This window comes from Ascidiella aspersa, chromosome 4 (genome assembly GCF_963924565.1).
Source record: "Ascidiella aspersa chromosome 4, kaAscAspe10.2, whole genome shotgun sequence".
Classification (NCBI taxonomy): Eukaryota; Metazoa; Chordata; class Ascidiacea; order Phlebobranchia; family Ascidiidae; genus Ascidiella; species Ascidiella aspersa.
This window is the reverse complement of record NC_139450.1, coordinates 32,337,798-32,353,757: the sequence shown is the minus strand read 5'-3', so window position 1 is coordinate 32,353,757 and position 15,960 is coordinate 32,337,798. Positions and strand designations below refer to the sequence as shown.

General features: G+C 35.6%; 1 protein-coding gene across 1 annotated transcript; it reads left to right on the top strand.

Annotated features, from left to right (window-relative positions):
* Positions 1 to 11,679: 11,679 nt before the first annotated feature.
* On the top strand, positions 11,680 to 15,658 carry LOC146157539 (nidogen-2-like). Its single transcript, XM_083388245.1, has 5 exons — positions 11,680 to 11,766; positions 12,756 to 12,815; positions 13,437 to 13,559; positions 14,519 to 14,638; positions 15,519 to 15,658. The coding sequence occupies exons 1-5, from the start codon at positions 11,700 to 11,702 to the stop codon at positions 15,656 to 15,658; spliced, it is 510 nt and encodes a 169-aa protein (XP_083244371.1). The 5' UTR covers positions 11,680 to 11,699.
* Positions 15,659 to 15,960: the final 302 nt, after the last annotated feature.

Here is a 15,960-nt window from a genome sequence, read left to right as displayed (position 1 = left end):
CCGGATAATTTAGGCTGGCGTCTGTCGGCTAACGTCGTCCAGTTCACACAAAACGCGTTGCCAGCGTTAACGGCAAATTTCCTCGCTTCTAACCGAAGGCGTCAAAGTTGAAATATTTTAACTTTTGCGCAACCGAAAGTGTTTTTTTAAAAACTTTTTACGTTAACGATAGACGCTTCTAGTGTGAACCAGCCTTTAGGCCTGACCATCGCCTATATTCGGTCCTTTTTATACACTTATCTTGCCTTTTTATAAAATATAACTGTAAGGCCTGACCATCGCGGGCCGGATATAAATTTTTTTGTCGAACTTTACTAACATGATCAACGTTATACGAAGAAAGTATGAAAAAATAAGCATTAACTGTACGTGAGCCTAAATAAATTGCCGTACAGTTAAAAAGTTAGTTTTAAATGCAACCGACTGCTTTTCAACTGTGCTTCATCTTCAATAAGAAAATATGCCGCGGCCCAGTAGAATTAATTAACTCGGCCGGCCTCTGGCTCGCGGGCCTCAGTTTGGTAACCCCTGGCTTAAACTATGGCCACAGTTACTATACTCCCAACCGTTGGCCTACGTTATGCACCAGAGCCCCTGTATAGGCCGGGGAGTCGCCTTTCTGTCATTTGAAAATAATACCTGTGTTGGTGTTTATTAAAGGGTTGATCACACTTGCAGAGGAGAGACGAACTTTGGGTAATAATTTTACCTCGGTTACGCCCAGTAGCGGCGTAGGAAAAATGGAATGGTTTGGCATTTCCTTAGTATTATGAACAAGTCATTTCAGTATGACTAAGTCCCAGTTAAACCTTTCGTAAAATAAATGAAGTCCAAGTCAAGTCTTTTCGAATAAATAACAAACCAAGTAGTAGTCCAAGTCATCGGTTGACCAGGTCAAGTGATAAAACTGGTAACTTCCGATGATGAGCACCAACTTAAATAAAAATAACATAAACGTTACATAAAGCAAGCTAATTGTTTTATGTGCAAAAAATAAGATAAATAAGCCAATTTGATAAAAACAAATGGTTAATAACAACATATGATTTGAATCCAAGTCATTTGTCCAAATGATTCAAGTCCAGTCCAGCCAGTTTGCCCAAACGACTTAAGTCAAGTCATTTAAAAACAGTGACTTAATTCATTACAACACTGCCTTTCCTTGCTAGATTCTTATAGAAAAACGTACCAAATCCCTTATCAAATAAATAGAATTTGCGCCAATCCTACAACTAAAAGTATGAAATTAAACTTTAAGTGTATGCAAAAGTTAACGCCATATCAAATAGGACCCTATACCAGCTGTGCTATTATACAGTTTTATAGTTTAAATAACTTTAAAAAAAGTCAAAAATTCGTACAACTTGCAAACAGTAATGAGCTTGTTGTTCTCGGTCAAACTCTGTTGGTCTCGGTTAAAAATAAGCTTGGGGACAAGGCTCTTTTTGTCATTGGAATACCTTGGATTTAATATGGCATATACTTGGGTATACAGTAAGACGAGGACATTATCAAGAGGAGATGTTAGTTAAGAAATTTTTCCCGAATTTGCAGAGGCTGGTGAGATATTGGCGTAGAAATAACTTATACAAAGTAAGCCTATTATAATTATTTATGGTATTAATTTTCCACAATAAAACATTTATTTTATTTTTAACCCTGCTTTAAAAATGGGACAGCAAAACGTTAAATTGGATTTGCAGTCTAAAGTTAAGAAGATAATAACACATAGGCACTCTGCATTACAAGATGCAATGTGTTGTTTTAAAATAGCTGCTTCGTTGTTATAGCGCTTATCTGCTGAGAGAGCATCACAATGCTTTGTTTGTCTGTGGGCATTTCCTATCTAACAGGACCGCAGATCTCATATTAGATTGTTATCAGAGATTTACAAGAAGTAGGCGGGAAATTACAGCAAGAGATCAACTTGTAACAACTCCCTAAATCAGTTATATCATGTCTGGTATCCTTGGCGCATTAGTTTAGGATCTACGCGTTGCAGCACACATTAGTGAATGCGGAAACCGTCAATTTAGGTTACAGGGAGAATTTGGGCTAATACATGTAACGCACACCTTTAAAATTTTCCAGGTATTAAAAGTCTGTCGTTTATAGAACCCTAATAAGAAGGCTTGAGGTTTGGAGCTTAATATGGTACTGAACTGTTTAAAAGTGTTTAAAGTTATAAATTACCTGTGTTTTGGGGCAATTTAAAACCTATTGATGCATAGGCGTCAAAATTCCGTGTGGAACCTGAGATAAAAAAAATGTTTTAGGTGTTTTTAATTATTTTTAGATCACTTAAAGCAGGGATTCTGAAACTTTTTTCAGCGGCCTAACCTTTTGATTTATATGCATGTATAGCGTTCACAGTAAAAAGTTTAAAAGAATGATGGTAATACACAAAACACGTTTTTGTTAAGGGTACAATCCTTAGTTTTAGCTTGTTTGCAATAAAAGTATAAACTTAAAATACATTTACAGTCGAATATGGCATGTAGAATTGTTATAAATATCTCTGGCTTACACCATGCGTTTGCCAGAAAATAAGCTTAAAATTTACTGTATAGTCATTGTAAATGCGGTCAGTAAAGTCACCAAGAAATGTACTACAGTTTAAAAACTTCGACTTTCGCGAATTATTCGGGCTTTTGAATAAAAATAAAAAATACAGTTTAATTTCCAGTTGAATCGAGGCTCCCCGAAAAAAATCCCTCTTGGCAGCAAAGATTTGAGATAACGATATAATCTGACTTTATGCACTATTACACACAAATTGCCGCCTTTTTTGTGAAAGCGTAGCTGATTATTATGAAACGAATCTTGCAGACAATAAGTAATCATTACAATATTAGGTTAACCTGGGTTAAGCTATAGATACCGAAAGTTAATATTTCAGGTAATTATCCTAAAACAGTAAAGTAAAAAAATGATAGTTTTTGCCAAAAGCAAAACAAAACCCGGCGTGGTCTACAATCCTACCACATTTTAGTTCGGGGGTTTATATTGCTAACAACATTTTGGTTAGAGTGAGAGTTAGCGTTTGAGTTTGGGTGAGTATTATTATTATAGTATTATTTCAAGTATTATTATTACATTTATTCTTACATATTTATGCCTTTCTTGCAATTTCAACAGTCACAACTAGTTTCGTTAGCGTTAAAATACATGTGGTAAGATTGTACACCAGGCCAAAAACCCTAAATACATCAGAGTTATTATACAGCAAATTCCCGCCTGCTTTGTAAGGCTATATGACTAAATGCCTTTAGGCCGCAATTTTGAGTTTGCTAATTTAGATAATTTGTCAGTTAGCTTTACAGTGTATATAGCTGCTGTAAGTACACCAAATGTAATGTTGATTAGAGTAAGAAAGGTGATAAAGATTGAGAATATTTGTTTTTATTTGGAAGTTTTTGTTGGTGTACTGTTTAGACAGCAGTTGTTGTAGTACTGCATTGCAGCATATTAGCCACAATTCACAAAAAAGAAGCTAACTCATTGAAGGTCACGTATTTCTGTAGAAGTTTTATGTTCCCCAAAGCTAGTCAACATACGAAATCTGTCCTATCATTGCAATGTTTATTTGAAAAAACACACACACACACATTTTTAAAGCTTTTTTGTAGAAATTACCAGCATACTAAGACCAGTCTAAATTTATTACTATTAAAAATCAGTAATAGGTGGGTATCGTGCTTTGGCTAGAGTTTAGTGTATATAAATATATGCAAAATTTATTTTTTTTGCCTGCAAGTAACGGTACCGTAATATTCGGATGGTCATGTTGTGTTGTAAAATTGTTATACACGTAAAGGCCCGCAGGCCCCTAATGTATACAGCAGACTTGAACAGAACATGTAATTAAAGCTATATCCCTAGCTTTCTACGCAAACCGTCGCTACAAATATTCAGCATTTCTACTGGAACCTTATGAAGCACTTATGCGAAAAGCTTGTCAAGATTTCGAAACAATTTTTTTACAGTGCCACCTAATTAACCTTTTTAGAATTAGACAAATACGGCCATTAACATTTGCAATAGTGTTTAGAAACCTTGCTTTAAGCCATGTTCAAAAACCTACTGGCACAGGCTTCCCATCTAAATGTGTTTAAGCCTTTTTGCACCCTGTTTAGTTCATAACATTTGCAGTGTTGTAATGACGTAAGTCAAACGTGCACATGACGTCTTTCAGACAAATGACTTGACTGGGGCTTAAGTCGTTTCAAAACGCCTGGTTTACAACACTGAACATTTGGGTATTAAAACCGCTAGATTGTTATTCTATTAGCAATTCTGTGTTTATAATAGACCATGCTATTACACCTAGTGAACTGTAGGGTTAAGGAATCATAAGGTTTTGGAAAACAAACCCAAAAAATCCTTGGCTTGCTAAATCGGTTGTCTTCAACCAGGTTTCCCTCGCTGCAAAATGGTTTAATGGAATTCGCAAATGCACTGGATTTGTTTTAATGTAAGGCTACGGTTGTTTAAGGTAACATTTTTACAGTATAGCGATTTTTAATTTAACTCGGCTACAATGTTGTATTTAAAGTAGGGGTAAAAGTATAGAATTCTCTTTTTACCGATAAAAAAAATCTGTTGAATTTTCAGAGATTATGTCACAGAGTAATGTCATACCGGGACATGTAAATCAAGTAACTTAAGGAAAATTGGAGCTATGTTTCGATGTAGCGCACAAAAATGCAACTTAAACCTAAAAATAGAACATTATTTAACCCATACGATAAAAAATCTTGGACTATTCCGTCTTACTTTCCCCCCATTGATTCAAAATTTACTAGTGTTTTTAATTGCAATCGTAGCTTTTGCATCTTTTTTCGGAAATTAAAAATAGCGTTTCGTAAGCTTGACAAGTGGGAAGCGACCGTGACTAAAAAATCCTGCGGTAAGCACAGATCTTAAAGTCAATTGAAGTGTTTAGAGTTGCTATCCGAAACTAAATCAATTGACAGCTCGTCACGCATCAGCAGTCAACTGTAAACAGGTGGCTTTATGACATCACAGCGTGATTTGAGTCATCTATGCCAGATTGCGAAGGCATCTCATACGTTGTTTACTTGCCTTGCGTAACGGTTGGTTTTATTGGTGCGAAATATTTTTCAACTGCATTTCAGAAACGCCAATGTTATTTCATTGTAATTACAGTTTTTAGCGCTAGTTTAGAATGATATGAGTAACGAAACTAGTTGTCGAAATTGAAATTGCAAGGGAGAGATAAACATGGGAGAATAAATAGAATAATAATACTTGACTTAGCCGAACCCAAACGCCAACCCGCACCCGCATAACATTAGAAATGCTATAAACATCCGTTAGCTTTTGGTTTGGGTGGGTCAAGCATTACTAAATTCATTTTCACAGTATGCAATTTCAATTTTTAAATCTGGTTTCGTTACTGTACTTAAACAAAAAAAAGACATAAAAATGTATATCAGGGCAAGTTTGCTAGTTATAGAGCAGGGGTTGGTAAACTGCGGCCCGCCAGTGTAAGTCATCCGGCCCGCCAGCTCTTTTACAAACAGGGTTTGAGGTCATTTCTCGTATTATTTGGCTATTTCGACTTAGTAAATGCAAAAATATTTCGATTTTGCGCAAATGTGGTGGTCATATATCTAGGGTGTTTGCGATGTGGTAAAATCTTTTTAAGCTAAAAAAACTACACTTTTACCAACATAATTCGCCTCGATTTTTAAGAATTTAAATTGATATCTACAGGAATTAGCATCGGTGTTCAATTCAAGGTTAGACTTTTTGCGAGTGAGGCAAATCGTAAGTTTTTTATCGTGGAAAAAAATACACATAATTTTTTCAGTCACTGTTTAGGTTGAGCTCCAATCAGACAGGGATGAAAAAAATAACATTCATGTATAGTTTCTGTAATATCTGTAACCCAGGGTCGGCCGTGTGTTTCATTTATTAAACGACTGCCGTGTGCAGCATACGGTTGTCATGAATGCAAAAAGTCTGCACCAAAAATTGCTAAAACGGATGAAATCGCTAAAAAATTTATTTGTTTTACCAAATTGGTTCAAGCCAGCCAAAATTTCGAATTGAAGAATCATTTCTTTTCACAATTCCAAAGCTACGCATCGCGCAATTGTACAATAAAGATATACCAAATGATAAAAATTGGGTCGCTGTTTGATATGGTCGCCGACCGCAGTAGTTTATATGTTTATTGAGATTGATTCCTAGAAAGTTTTCGTAATTAAGAAAATTAAGGAAGCAATACAAATAATGTCTTATAATTAATTATCGAAAGTCGAAATTCTTTATGCTAATGCCTATTTTTTATTCGCTTGCAAGAAGCTATAGTTTTTATTTCGCTTACAAGAAAAAACAATTGGGTCGCCGAAGCTTAGTTGTCACACTTATGTTAATATTTGGGTCGCCGCGAAAAAAGGTTGAGAAGAACTGTTACACGCGCACTTATATCTCCCACAACACGCCAAAAAGCGGCACTCTGTAGCGTAACAATAGCGAAAACAATCGCTCCGCGATCGAACAAAACAATTTCCCCCCGACGCATGTTTGTGTTACGTCATATCCCGAGCTAAACCACCCCCGACACGCTTTTAATTTTTTGCTGCTATTAGAAACAGTATGTTCGCTTGTTCATAAAATTGTTCAAATATAGGACATTAAGGCGTTTGTATGAGACAGGATTAGTATTTCGAGTGATGTTTTGAGATTTGGATTTCAAGAGTTCTGCGCAAAAGTGCTTTATAAGGTTTTAAACGACAGCTTATTACCGTCAGGTTAATACCAGTTTTTGAGAAGCAATGTTTTATATAGCGTTTGAGTTTGTAGTTCAGAAAAATTGCGAACTCATTTAATAATGAAGATATAATGCATTCTTAAACCGAAGAAGTAAAGCCCATTTCTTACTCATGAAAAAAAAATTGTCGCCTATTTTATAATGTAAATACAATAAGATCTTCAAAGCAAAATAAGGCAAAAAACAGACTTTTGAAGCTCTAAAAACAGTTGTTTTGGAAAAAAAGAATTGTAAAGAATCCGAAACTAAAGCAAGAAAAACTTTAGTGAAATGGCTTAATTCAATGACTTGATTTAATTGCACAAATGTGACTTGGACTTTTTCACAAATGACCTGACTAGGACTCCGGTCATTTCAAAACGGCATGTTTGCAACACTGCTGATTAATCGTCTTTGAAAAAGGAAACACCCTTAGCTTGTTTCTTAGATAGCGAGGCGAGGAAACGTTTGTCATAGATGGATTGGCTTGTGCCAGCTCGATTTCGCGGGTCGTGACCAATTAAAGCTACGTTTTAACACTTGCGCATGCGATGAGTTACTTCGCTGGTTGTTAACTGGTAAATATGATGTGGTTGATCAGACTAACAAATATAGAGTTTGGAAGGTTTGTTTTAAAGGATTTTTAGAGTGTGAACTTAAAGACATAAAACACAGCATAATGGTTGGAGGTTGTAGTTGAACGTAGAATGAATATCAAAGCCCATACAGAAGTAGGTATCATTTTCTGACCGTTGCGAATTCATCTTTTCAGTTGACAACTACCTAACTTTATATAACAAAAAAATGGTTTTAAAGATGTAAGATTTGTATGCAATAACGTCAATTTTGCAAGTAGTGATAGAATTTGGACAACCAGTCACAGATGTTTTGTACGCTTTGCAAAAATATTCAAACTGAAGCATATTTCTTGTCATAACTCTACAAATCGCAACAATAGGTAGTTTACAGGAGATTTAGCCAAGCAAACAGTGGCAGAATTAGCGACAAAATTCCTTTCACGTGTGGTCTGCCATTGTCAGTGAATAAGGCGCATTCGTCCGCTGAAAGTTCTTTGTGTATGGGTGAGAGATTCTCGCTTTAAGTTGCTCGAAATGATTGAAATAAATGCGTTGCCCAAATGTGTGGCCGGTAAACCTGGCGATGTTTTGACTGTTCTAAAGGACTCCAGCAATAAGATCGAAATTAGCACAACATCAACGTCGGAATTTAACACAGTTTGAAATAAGACTAAAAAATAGGACGAATACCTAACAGTGGTAATAACGTATGAATCGAAATAAGTCGTAAATCCGCGAACTTACACCTAAAAGGCCACAATCAAGCCTACGATACATTTTACCTAACCCCAAACCAACCACAAGTACATCACTAACTCCCAACGGTGGTAATTTAATAAAATTTTGGCGGAAGAACAATTTTACAATCGAAACAAATTACAATGATCATGTAGACTGTCCGGGGAACGTGTGGATCAAGGGTCAAACAACCCAGTTGAAAACGGGGCTATTTTTAAATTATTCAAGTGTGGACACACCCGTCGTGTTTTGAGCCGATCACAAGTCTCGGGTTATTTTCACCACACTTGTTATTGACTGGGTTCGGGAAGTTTTTTATGGGCGGTTTAAAAATAACTGGCTTTTCTTGAGAGTGAACCACTCACAACGGCTTTTGACGACAAACAAGTGTAACATAACAAGTTGGGCTTTTAGTCCAAAATTTTGGTTGACACTTTTCCTTTCGAAGGGTGCAGATATTTTATATGCCAATTCAGAAGTCTTTCTTTGAAGCATAATGGTAGGAGGGGTTGTAGTAAGACATATTAAGAATATCAAAGCCCATACAGAAGTATAGGTGGCTTTTGAACGTTTCGAATAAGTCTTTATTCAGTATATGTTGATATAAATAAGTGTTATTCGAAACGTTCAAAATGTTGCCTACTTCTTTATAGGCTTTGATATTCTCAGAAGTCTTTCTAAAAATTAGGATTTTTAATGAATTCTTTGGTGTACTGGTTAGACGTGACATTTAAAATTTTCAGGTTGGACAAATCACCAACCTAATGTACAAGAAGTCGCGAAGCCTTTAATTTCAGGCGCTTAGGTTGTACATGGCCGTTGTAAAAGCATACAGCAGCTCATTTTTTGCACGATGCCTTTGAATCTTGCACGGGTGACACCTAATAACGCGTCCAATGAGGGGGCAAGCCTACAGGCTTTAGTGGCAATTTATGCCAATAAAAAGGTTGAAGCGCTTTAAAAGGTGACGGTATAAAATGTCTATGTTTCAAAGTTGCTATAACATAGGAAAATAAACTACGAGCAGTTGCTTTATTCTAGGAAAAGGAAACTTCACGAAATTATTCCGTAAATTAACTTTAAATGGTTTGACAAACTTGAGAAATCTAACCAAAATAAAAGAATGTTTAAAAAAAACTTCTGCAAAACTTTTAAATTTCCCTATAAAGTTTTTCACCCTGAAGTTTCGCTAAATCCTTCACGGCCTAAAAATGCACCAAAGAGGTGCCGGGCTCCATTCAATTTGGCCCAGAAGTCTGGCCTTTTACAAACTGAACCTTAGCACTCGTGACTTCAAGTCAGCCCTTACGTATTTCCGAATCTCAGCAAAATCCTAACGCGCAATAATAGAAAGACGCGCTATCTAGCTACGTTACGCGTGAGTAAGCCACCGTCATTTACCTGACGCAAGCGCGCGCCGGGCCACAGAGGACTCTATGACGTAACAATGGCCGATTGTTTACGCGACGGAGCGCACGTTCCTGTTTTCGCGCGGTTCGGTTACCCACCCGGGGTAAAAACAGCCCCCTGGGGTTTGAGAAGTGTTAGCTTTAGATCGGGTAACGACGCATGCTTCTGTCTTGATGTTGATGCTGTTTTATTGTGTGAAGGAGAATTTCGAATAGTTCTCACTAAAATACAGTCTTGTTTGCTTAAAAAAATGTTCTTGTTTTTAAAATTGCGGTTACGGAAGCGGTTACACTTAATTTATGTAGTCAGGGCTGTCGACTCTCGTCAATACGTGGTTGGAAAATATTCCTCCATTTTCTATTCCACTTTTACATTTTACAGTTTACTGCCTTCTCAAATTCGGTACTGCGCATGCGCACGTCGTATTTTGGGTATTTTATTGTGTGCAAAGAAGAATTTCTATTTTACAAAAATAGTAACTTTTTGCCTGTAAAAAATGTTCTTGCTTTTTGCAGAAACGGGAGTTAACGTTTAGATTTTTGACTTTCGTACTTGTGGTCAGGGCTGTGAATTCGGTTAAAAATACCCAGAGTCCGACTCCCGACAATACGTCGTTCGAAAAAGTTCAACAATTTACGAAATTAAGTTGAGGTTGATACAAAGCATTTCACTCGTAGGGGTGTCATGTAATTCACTTGAAAATATTCCACTATTTGTTGTCCAATTTCTACAATTTGAATTTTGCGGTCTAATCAGTTCTAAAGTGCGCATGCTCCCGACTCGGGAATAGGGACTTTTACGTTGTCTTACTCAAGTCCCGAGGTCCGGCTTTGAGGTTGGTTTTCGGCAAGATGTTTCTAAAAAACTTAGAAAGTTGCTGGTGCAAGAAAAATACTTGTAAATAGTTTTATTTATATAGATTTTTTGTGTTTCCTTGTGTTTGCAGAACGTTAGCAGAACTGACGATGCTAATTGCGTAACTATATAGTATTCTGATCTTGTTGAATAAAGTTGTTTTGGATCTTTTTTACAAACTTTGTGGGTTTGCTTGAGTGCAATAAAAACACATTGATTGTATTAATCAAGTTTAAATTATATTCATGCTATTTGACCAAAAAAGTGGGTCGCCAAAACTTCTCTGTTACAATAACGCTTAGTAGCTGGGATCCTGCGTAAAAAGCTGAGAAACAGTGTCCTATTGGGACTCTTCAATATAACTTTTTAAACGGTTGCGATATGCATCTATTTTATCATTAACTTTTAATGTCAATTTTAATAAGCTGAAACACTTGAGAAAGTAAGAAATCCCCCGCAGACAATAAAATGTAAAAGCAAGATTCTGATTTTCGTATCAGATGATCTAAGACTGTTTATTTATTAAAACAGATAAAACATAAGTTATTTCTTTACATTTTTGAGAGATATAGGCTTATATTTCGCCTATAATGAATCTTCCTTAGAATTAAAAAACTGACGATGCCTTACAGGCGAAATATATATTTCTGAAAAGTTTTAAGAAATTATTTTATGTTTTATCTGTTTTAATAAATAGACAGTCTTAAGATCAGTTTAAAAAATAATAGTTTTTGTGGAGTCTAAATTTGTCGTTAAATAACGTTACTATCGAACAATGTAAAATTAAATGCAGAACGCAATTTCGGTTTCATACAATACTAAACTGTATATATGAGCCGGAACCATTGAAATGAGTTGTCCCAGTTAAAGCTGGACAGCTGATATATGACTAATACATGCCATCGGGCTTATTTGCGGTATATGCTTTGTGCAATGGGTTGTGGTATCGCATAATATCCGCCAATTGTAGAGTGCTCAAATGTTGTATGTTATTGATTTTGACTGGTTCAAAAGCGCATATAGCTTAGAAGTGCTGGCATTTTACCAAAACGGAATTCAAATAAAATAAAGCGTGTGGAGGTGGTATTTAAGCGATAGAAAAAAACATATGCCTAATTTTAATGCGCCAAGTATTAGAGTATTAGATATAGATTTTCCAGTATTAGATTCAAATCAAATATGTTTTTAAAGCTTATCTGCTGATTGGGAGTTTAGATATACATAGCAGAAATATCAACACCACGTCAAAGTAGATTGATTTTCAGTTTTTTTGTTTAATTTAACACCTTTGTTAATCATTTTTACTTTGTTCAGGCTTGTTATAATAAAATTTCTAAATGGGGAAGGTTTCTGAAAAAATACTGTTTTCGGTGGCCACCCAACTTTTTTTAATCGCTATTATTGGTAAGTTTCAGTATGTGATAGTTGTAAACTCTCCTTAAAGTTTACATTGGCTAAATACCGTTTGTGCATTCCATTTAAGGTGTTCGTTTAAAATGTTTCTATAAAGTAAATGTACTTTTGCCATATTTCATGTTTGCCCTAAATACCGTTGGAGGCTTAAAATAAAATTAAAAATTTTTGTAGAGAAATCCTTATACCAACGTAATATTGCCTTTATTTTACGCAGCCAAATTGTGAAAACTCTAATTGTGTAAATAGGTTTAAACAGCTGTATTTTATCCAAACTTTATGTTCAGTATCATTGTTTTAATGCGCCTTATATTATACTTTAGCTGGCATTAACGTTTTTCTGCTTGAAATACAATTTTTTTGAATAGCATTTAAAGTTGCACTTAATAGTGACGTAAAGAAATGTTTAATTAATATTGTTGGAACGATAGGCTACATATTCACACACATAAGGGTGAATGGAGAATATGTTTTTACCGTAACGCATTCAAATGTTTTTAAATGACGTCACAGAATTACGTCATAACGAGACTTCAAAACTAGTAACCTTAGGAAACCGGGGGTTATCGTACGATGTCGTGCACAAATATGCGACTGAAATCTTAGTTGAAATGCATTTTAAAAGATGGCGGGATGATCTGATGAAAAAGAACATTTTTTTACCGATAATACCGCAAAAAAATTATTGTCCCGGAACAGACTTACTTTCACCGATGTTCACACTTCCTAAAATATGTTTTTAAAAAAACTCCATTTGTATAGCTAGAAGCTGTTTTCCTAATAAGTATATTGATTTTAGGTGTCGCAGTAAGATGTTGTAAGCATATCAAAGCCCATACAGAAGTAGGTAGAATTTTGAACCTACTTCTGTATGGGATTTGACATTCTTAATATGTTTTCTCACTGTTATGTAAAACACGGTAATACATTCTACTGTAAAACGCGATCTGCATATCTTGACCGATATATTTTCTTAATAGGTCAAGTGTCAGATTGCCAAACCACAACCCCTGCATCTAGCCCAACTACAATAGACCCATGTAAGTAAACAACTTCATGTTTTTATATTTTGCATAATATTAATCCAGGGGTGTCTTACTCAAACATGCCGGTGTGCCAATTTTTATCATATAACTTGTTCCCTTGCCAAAGTTTAGTATAGCTAATTCTTTCTAATATTATTGTGCTTTTTTACCAAAAATATAAACGTTTATTTACATAAAAAACATTTGCTTATTCAATCAAGCAAACCATTTATAAATTGACCAAAACTACTTCTTTCTGAACGTTTGTTTTCAGCCAAACTTAAGATAGATTGGCTATGTGTATTACTGTACCCAAGTGTTTGTCGGTAAACTGACTTTTGCTTTTTGTTTCTTTTACACCAATCTATATAGCCTAATTATGTGAATGCTAGACTCCACTACAGTGTAATGTTATAATATCCATAGTAATTGCTGTATAACAAACTTAGTATACTTTTGTGGCACGTGTTGGACGACCCTGGTTTAAGCCATTTGAATCACAAAAAATGCCTGACATGGGCCAATGAAACCCCCACGGAGCCCAGTTTGCGAACCACTGTTCTAAAGAAAGTGACTCAACAATATAAACTAAAAAGTAACAACTCTGTATAATAGCTCGTTTTCTTTATTTTTAAGACGCCTGTCCACCGTTCAACGACCTAAACTGCTCCGCAAATGGAGTTTGTCAGGCGCCGGTAGACAGCCCGATAATTTGTGTGTGCAACAGTGGATTTTCAGGGGATGGATTCAATTGTAGAGGTGAGGCCAATCTTAGGCGCTTGTGATTGAGATACGCTTTTAAACCACTTAAATAGTGCATACTAACATATAAAAGTGGCAATTCGTCGTAGTTTTGAATACCCTAATCCAGGGGTTCTTAAACTTTTTTTACCGCGGACCCCTAAACATTTTTTTTGCTTGCATGGACCCCGGTAGACAAGAAATGCTCCAAAATGACGTCATAAATTGACGTCACAATACAAATAGACTTCATGACTCTGTTATTTCGGTCCGAAAAATGTGAAAGGTAAATGGAGTCTAACTATACATTCAGTGCAAAATCGTTTAATTTTGAATTAAGGTGTTTTCTTTTAAAAATTAATTACTTTAAGTATACACTAGTTCTTTAATTGGGCCTTCATGGACCCCCTAATATCAGTTCACGGACCCCCAAGGGGTCCATGGACCCCAATTTAAGAAACCCTGCCCTAATCCAAACAATGGTACTATAGGTTTTTGACTGTGTGCTGTTGAAGAAATAATATTGTTTTTGATTGAATATACGGGTTCACTAGGAATTAAAAAAAACACATTAGATATCCTTTTTTAGCCTTTTTAATAAAACTTTAAAAGCCATAAAATTGTATATTGATTTTACCGAAAGTTTTTCCGATTTTTTCCGGGATGGCGTGACAAAGTTGCGTCAAACCGTGACGCAATAAATAAGTAACCTTGAGAACACATCATGGTTCTTTATTTCAGTAAAGTTTTACGATAAAGAGGTGGTACTTTCAATGCAAAACCTAAATTGCAAAGATGATGCTATTTTTTTAACAAATCAAAATTTGTTTAGGTTCTATTTTCAGAAAAAGCCACGAAATTTACTCACATTTTTCCCCCTAAAATTGCATACAAGTACAAAGGGTCCCTTGTTTTAATAAAACACCCAACCATTATAGTAAATAACAGACAACATAGATTAACACTCGCCTTTGCAGATATAAACGAGTGTGCAACGCCTTCCCCGTGCAGAGCGAACGAATACTGCAGCAACATTCCCGGTTCCTTCATCTGTTCTTGCAACCCTGGATTCGTCAACAACGGGACGATTTGCGTTGGTGGGTGGAAGTTGTAGCGAATAGCACTGCTGTAAAAAAGTGTTTTTGATAATGAATTGCAAAGCCCAAAAGGTCGAGTAGATCGACATCGTCTGGATTAAGACGTTTCGTTACGAACATGTAACATGATTATTCAAGCTACATTACAGATCCGTGCATAGTGTACCCAAGTTATTTTAAAATGACTTTAGTCCCAGTCAAGACCAAGCGAAGTCTCTCCAAAAATAACAATCCTAGTCCAAATTATCAGTTGCCATGTAAAGTTCCGGTTAAGTCATTATCAGAGCATGGCATCTCCAAGTCTAATCATTGATTTAAAAATAAAACTATTAACCTTTAAAATTGGTAAACTCGCATTGGGAGCAACACGTCAAATAAAAAACAAAAATAAGAACAACATGTGGGAATCGGATCGTTTTACGAGCATTAATTGAGATAAATAACTCAATTTTATATCAAAATGTTATATAAAAGCACTTAATTTTAACCCAGGTCATTCGACGAAACGACTTAAATCCTTTCTTTGTCTAAAACACTTAAGTCAAGTCATTTATAACAGTGACTTATATGTCAAGTCATTCAAAAACGGTGAACTTATTCCAAAGCCATTGACTTTACAAAAGACTGGTAAATAGTGTATAAATAATTACAACACTGGTAAATAGTGCATAAATAACTTTGTATCAAAACTGTAGTGAGCTCTACTAAATAACTCTACAGTTCAAAAATTTCTGCAAAATTTAGTTATCTCATCCGACAGCATTACTTTTGTCATCTTTATCTTCATTAAGGCCAGGGAATATGGCACAGGCCGATAGAATAAACTCGGCGGGCTGTAGTTTGGTTACCCCTGATCTTAAACGTACCTTTGCATTGTCAGATGTTGATGAATGCACCAACTCAACTGCTTGTGACCAGAATGCAAGTTGCAACAACACGATCATCTCTTACTTCTGCACTTGCCTTCCCGGCTTTGCTGGCAACGGCATATCTTGCACTGGTAAAACGTTTAAAATATAACAATATATTAACTTGAAAATCTATTTAAACCTTACTTATAAATGGTGAAACGCAATTAGTATTATTCGGAGTTTTAGCGATATATATTAAATCGAAAATCTATTCAAACTTCACTTATTGAAGCAAAATTCGTTGAAATGAATAATGAGTGAAATTTTAATACATTTCGGTCACATCATCTAATAAATAATTAAGACAAGTGCGCATCTAATTGTATTTTTTATTGCGGGCTAGAAAAACAATTTGCCCGTGGTGCGGTTCGAACTCCCGACCTCCGGCCATACCGGTAGCCTACGATGAAT

Excerpts from the sequence above, each read along its gene's own strand:
- LOC146157539 (XM_083388245.1), top strand. The coding sequence starts at position 11,700 with ATGGGGAAGGTTTCTGAAAAAATACTGTTTTCGGTGGCCACCCAACTT. Across the intron at positions 12,816-13,436 it reads CCCAACTACAATAGACCCAT|ACGCCTGTCCACCGTTCAAC; the intron begins GTAAGTAAACAA and ends TTTATTTTTAAG. Across the intron at positions 13,560-14,518 it reads GGATGGATTCAATTGTAGAG|ATATAAACGAGTGTGCAACG; the intron begins GTGAGGCCAATC and ends TCGCCTTTGCAG.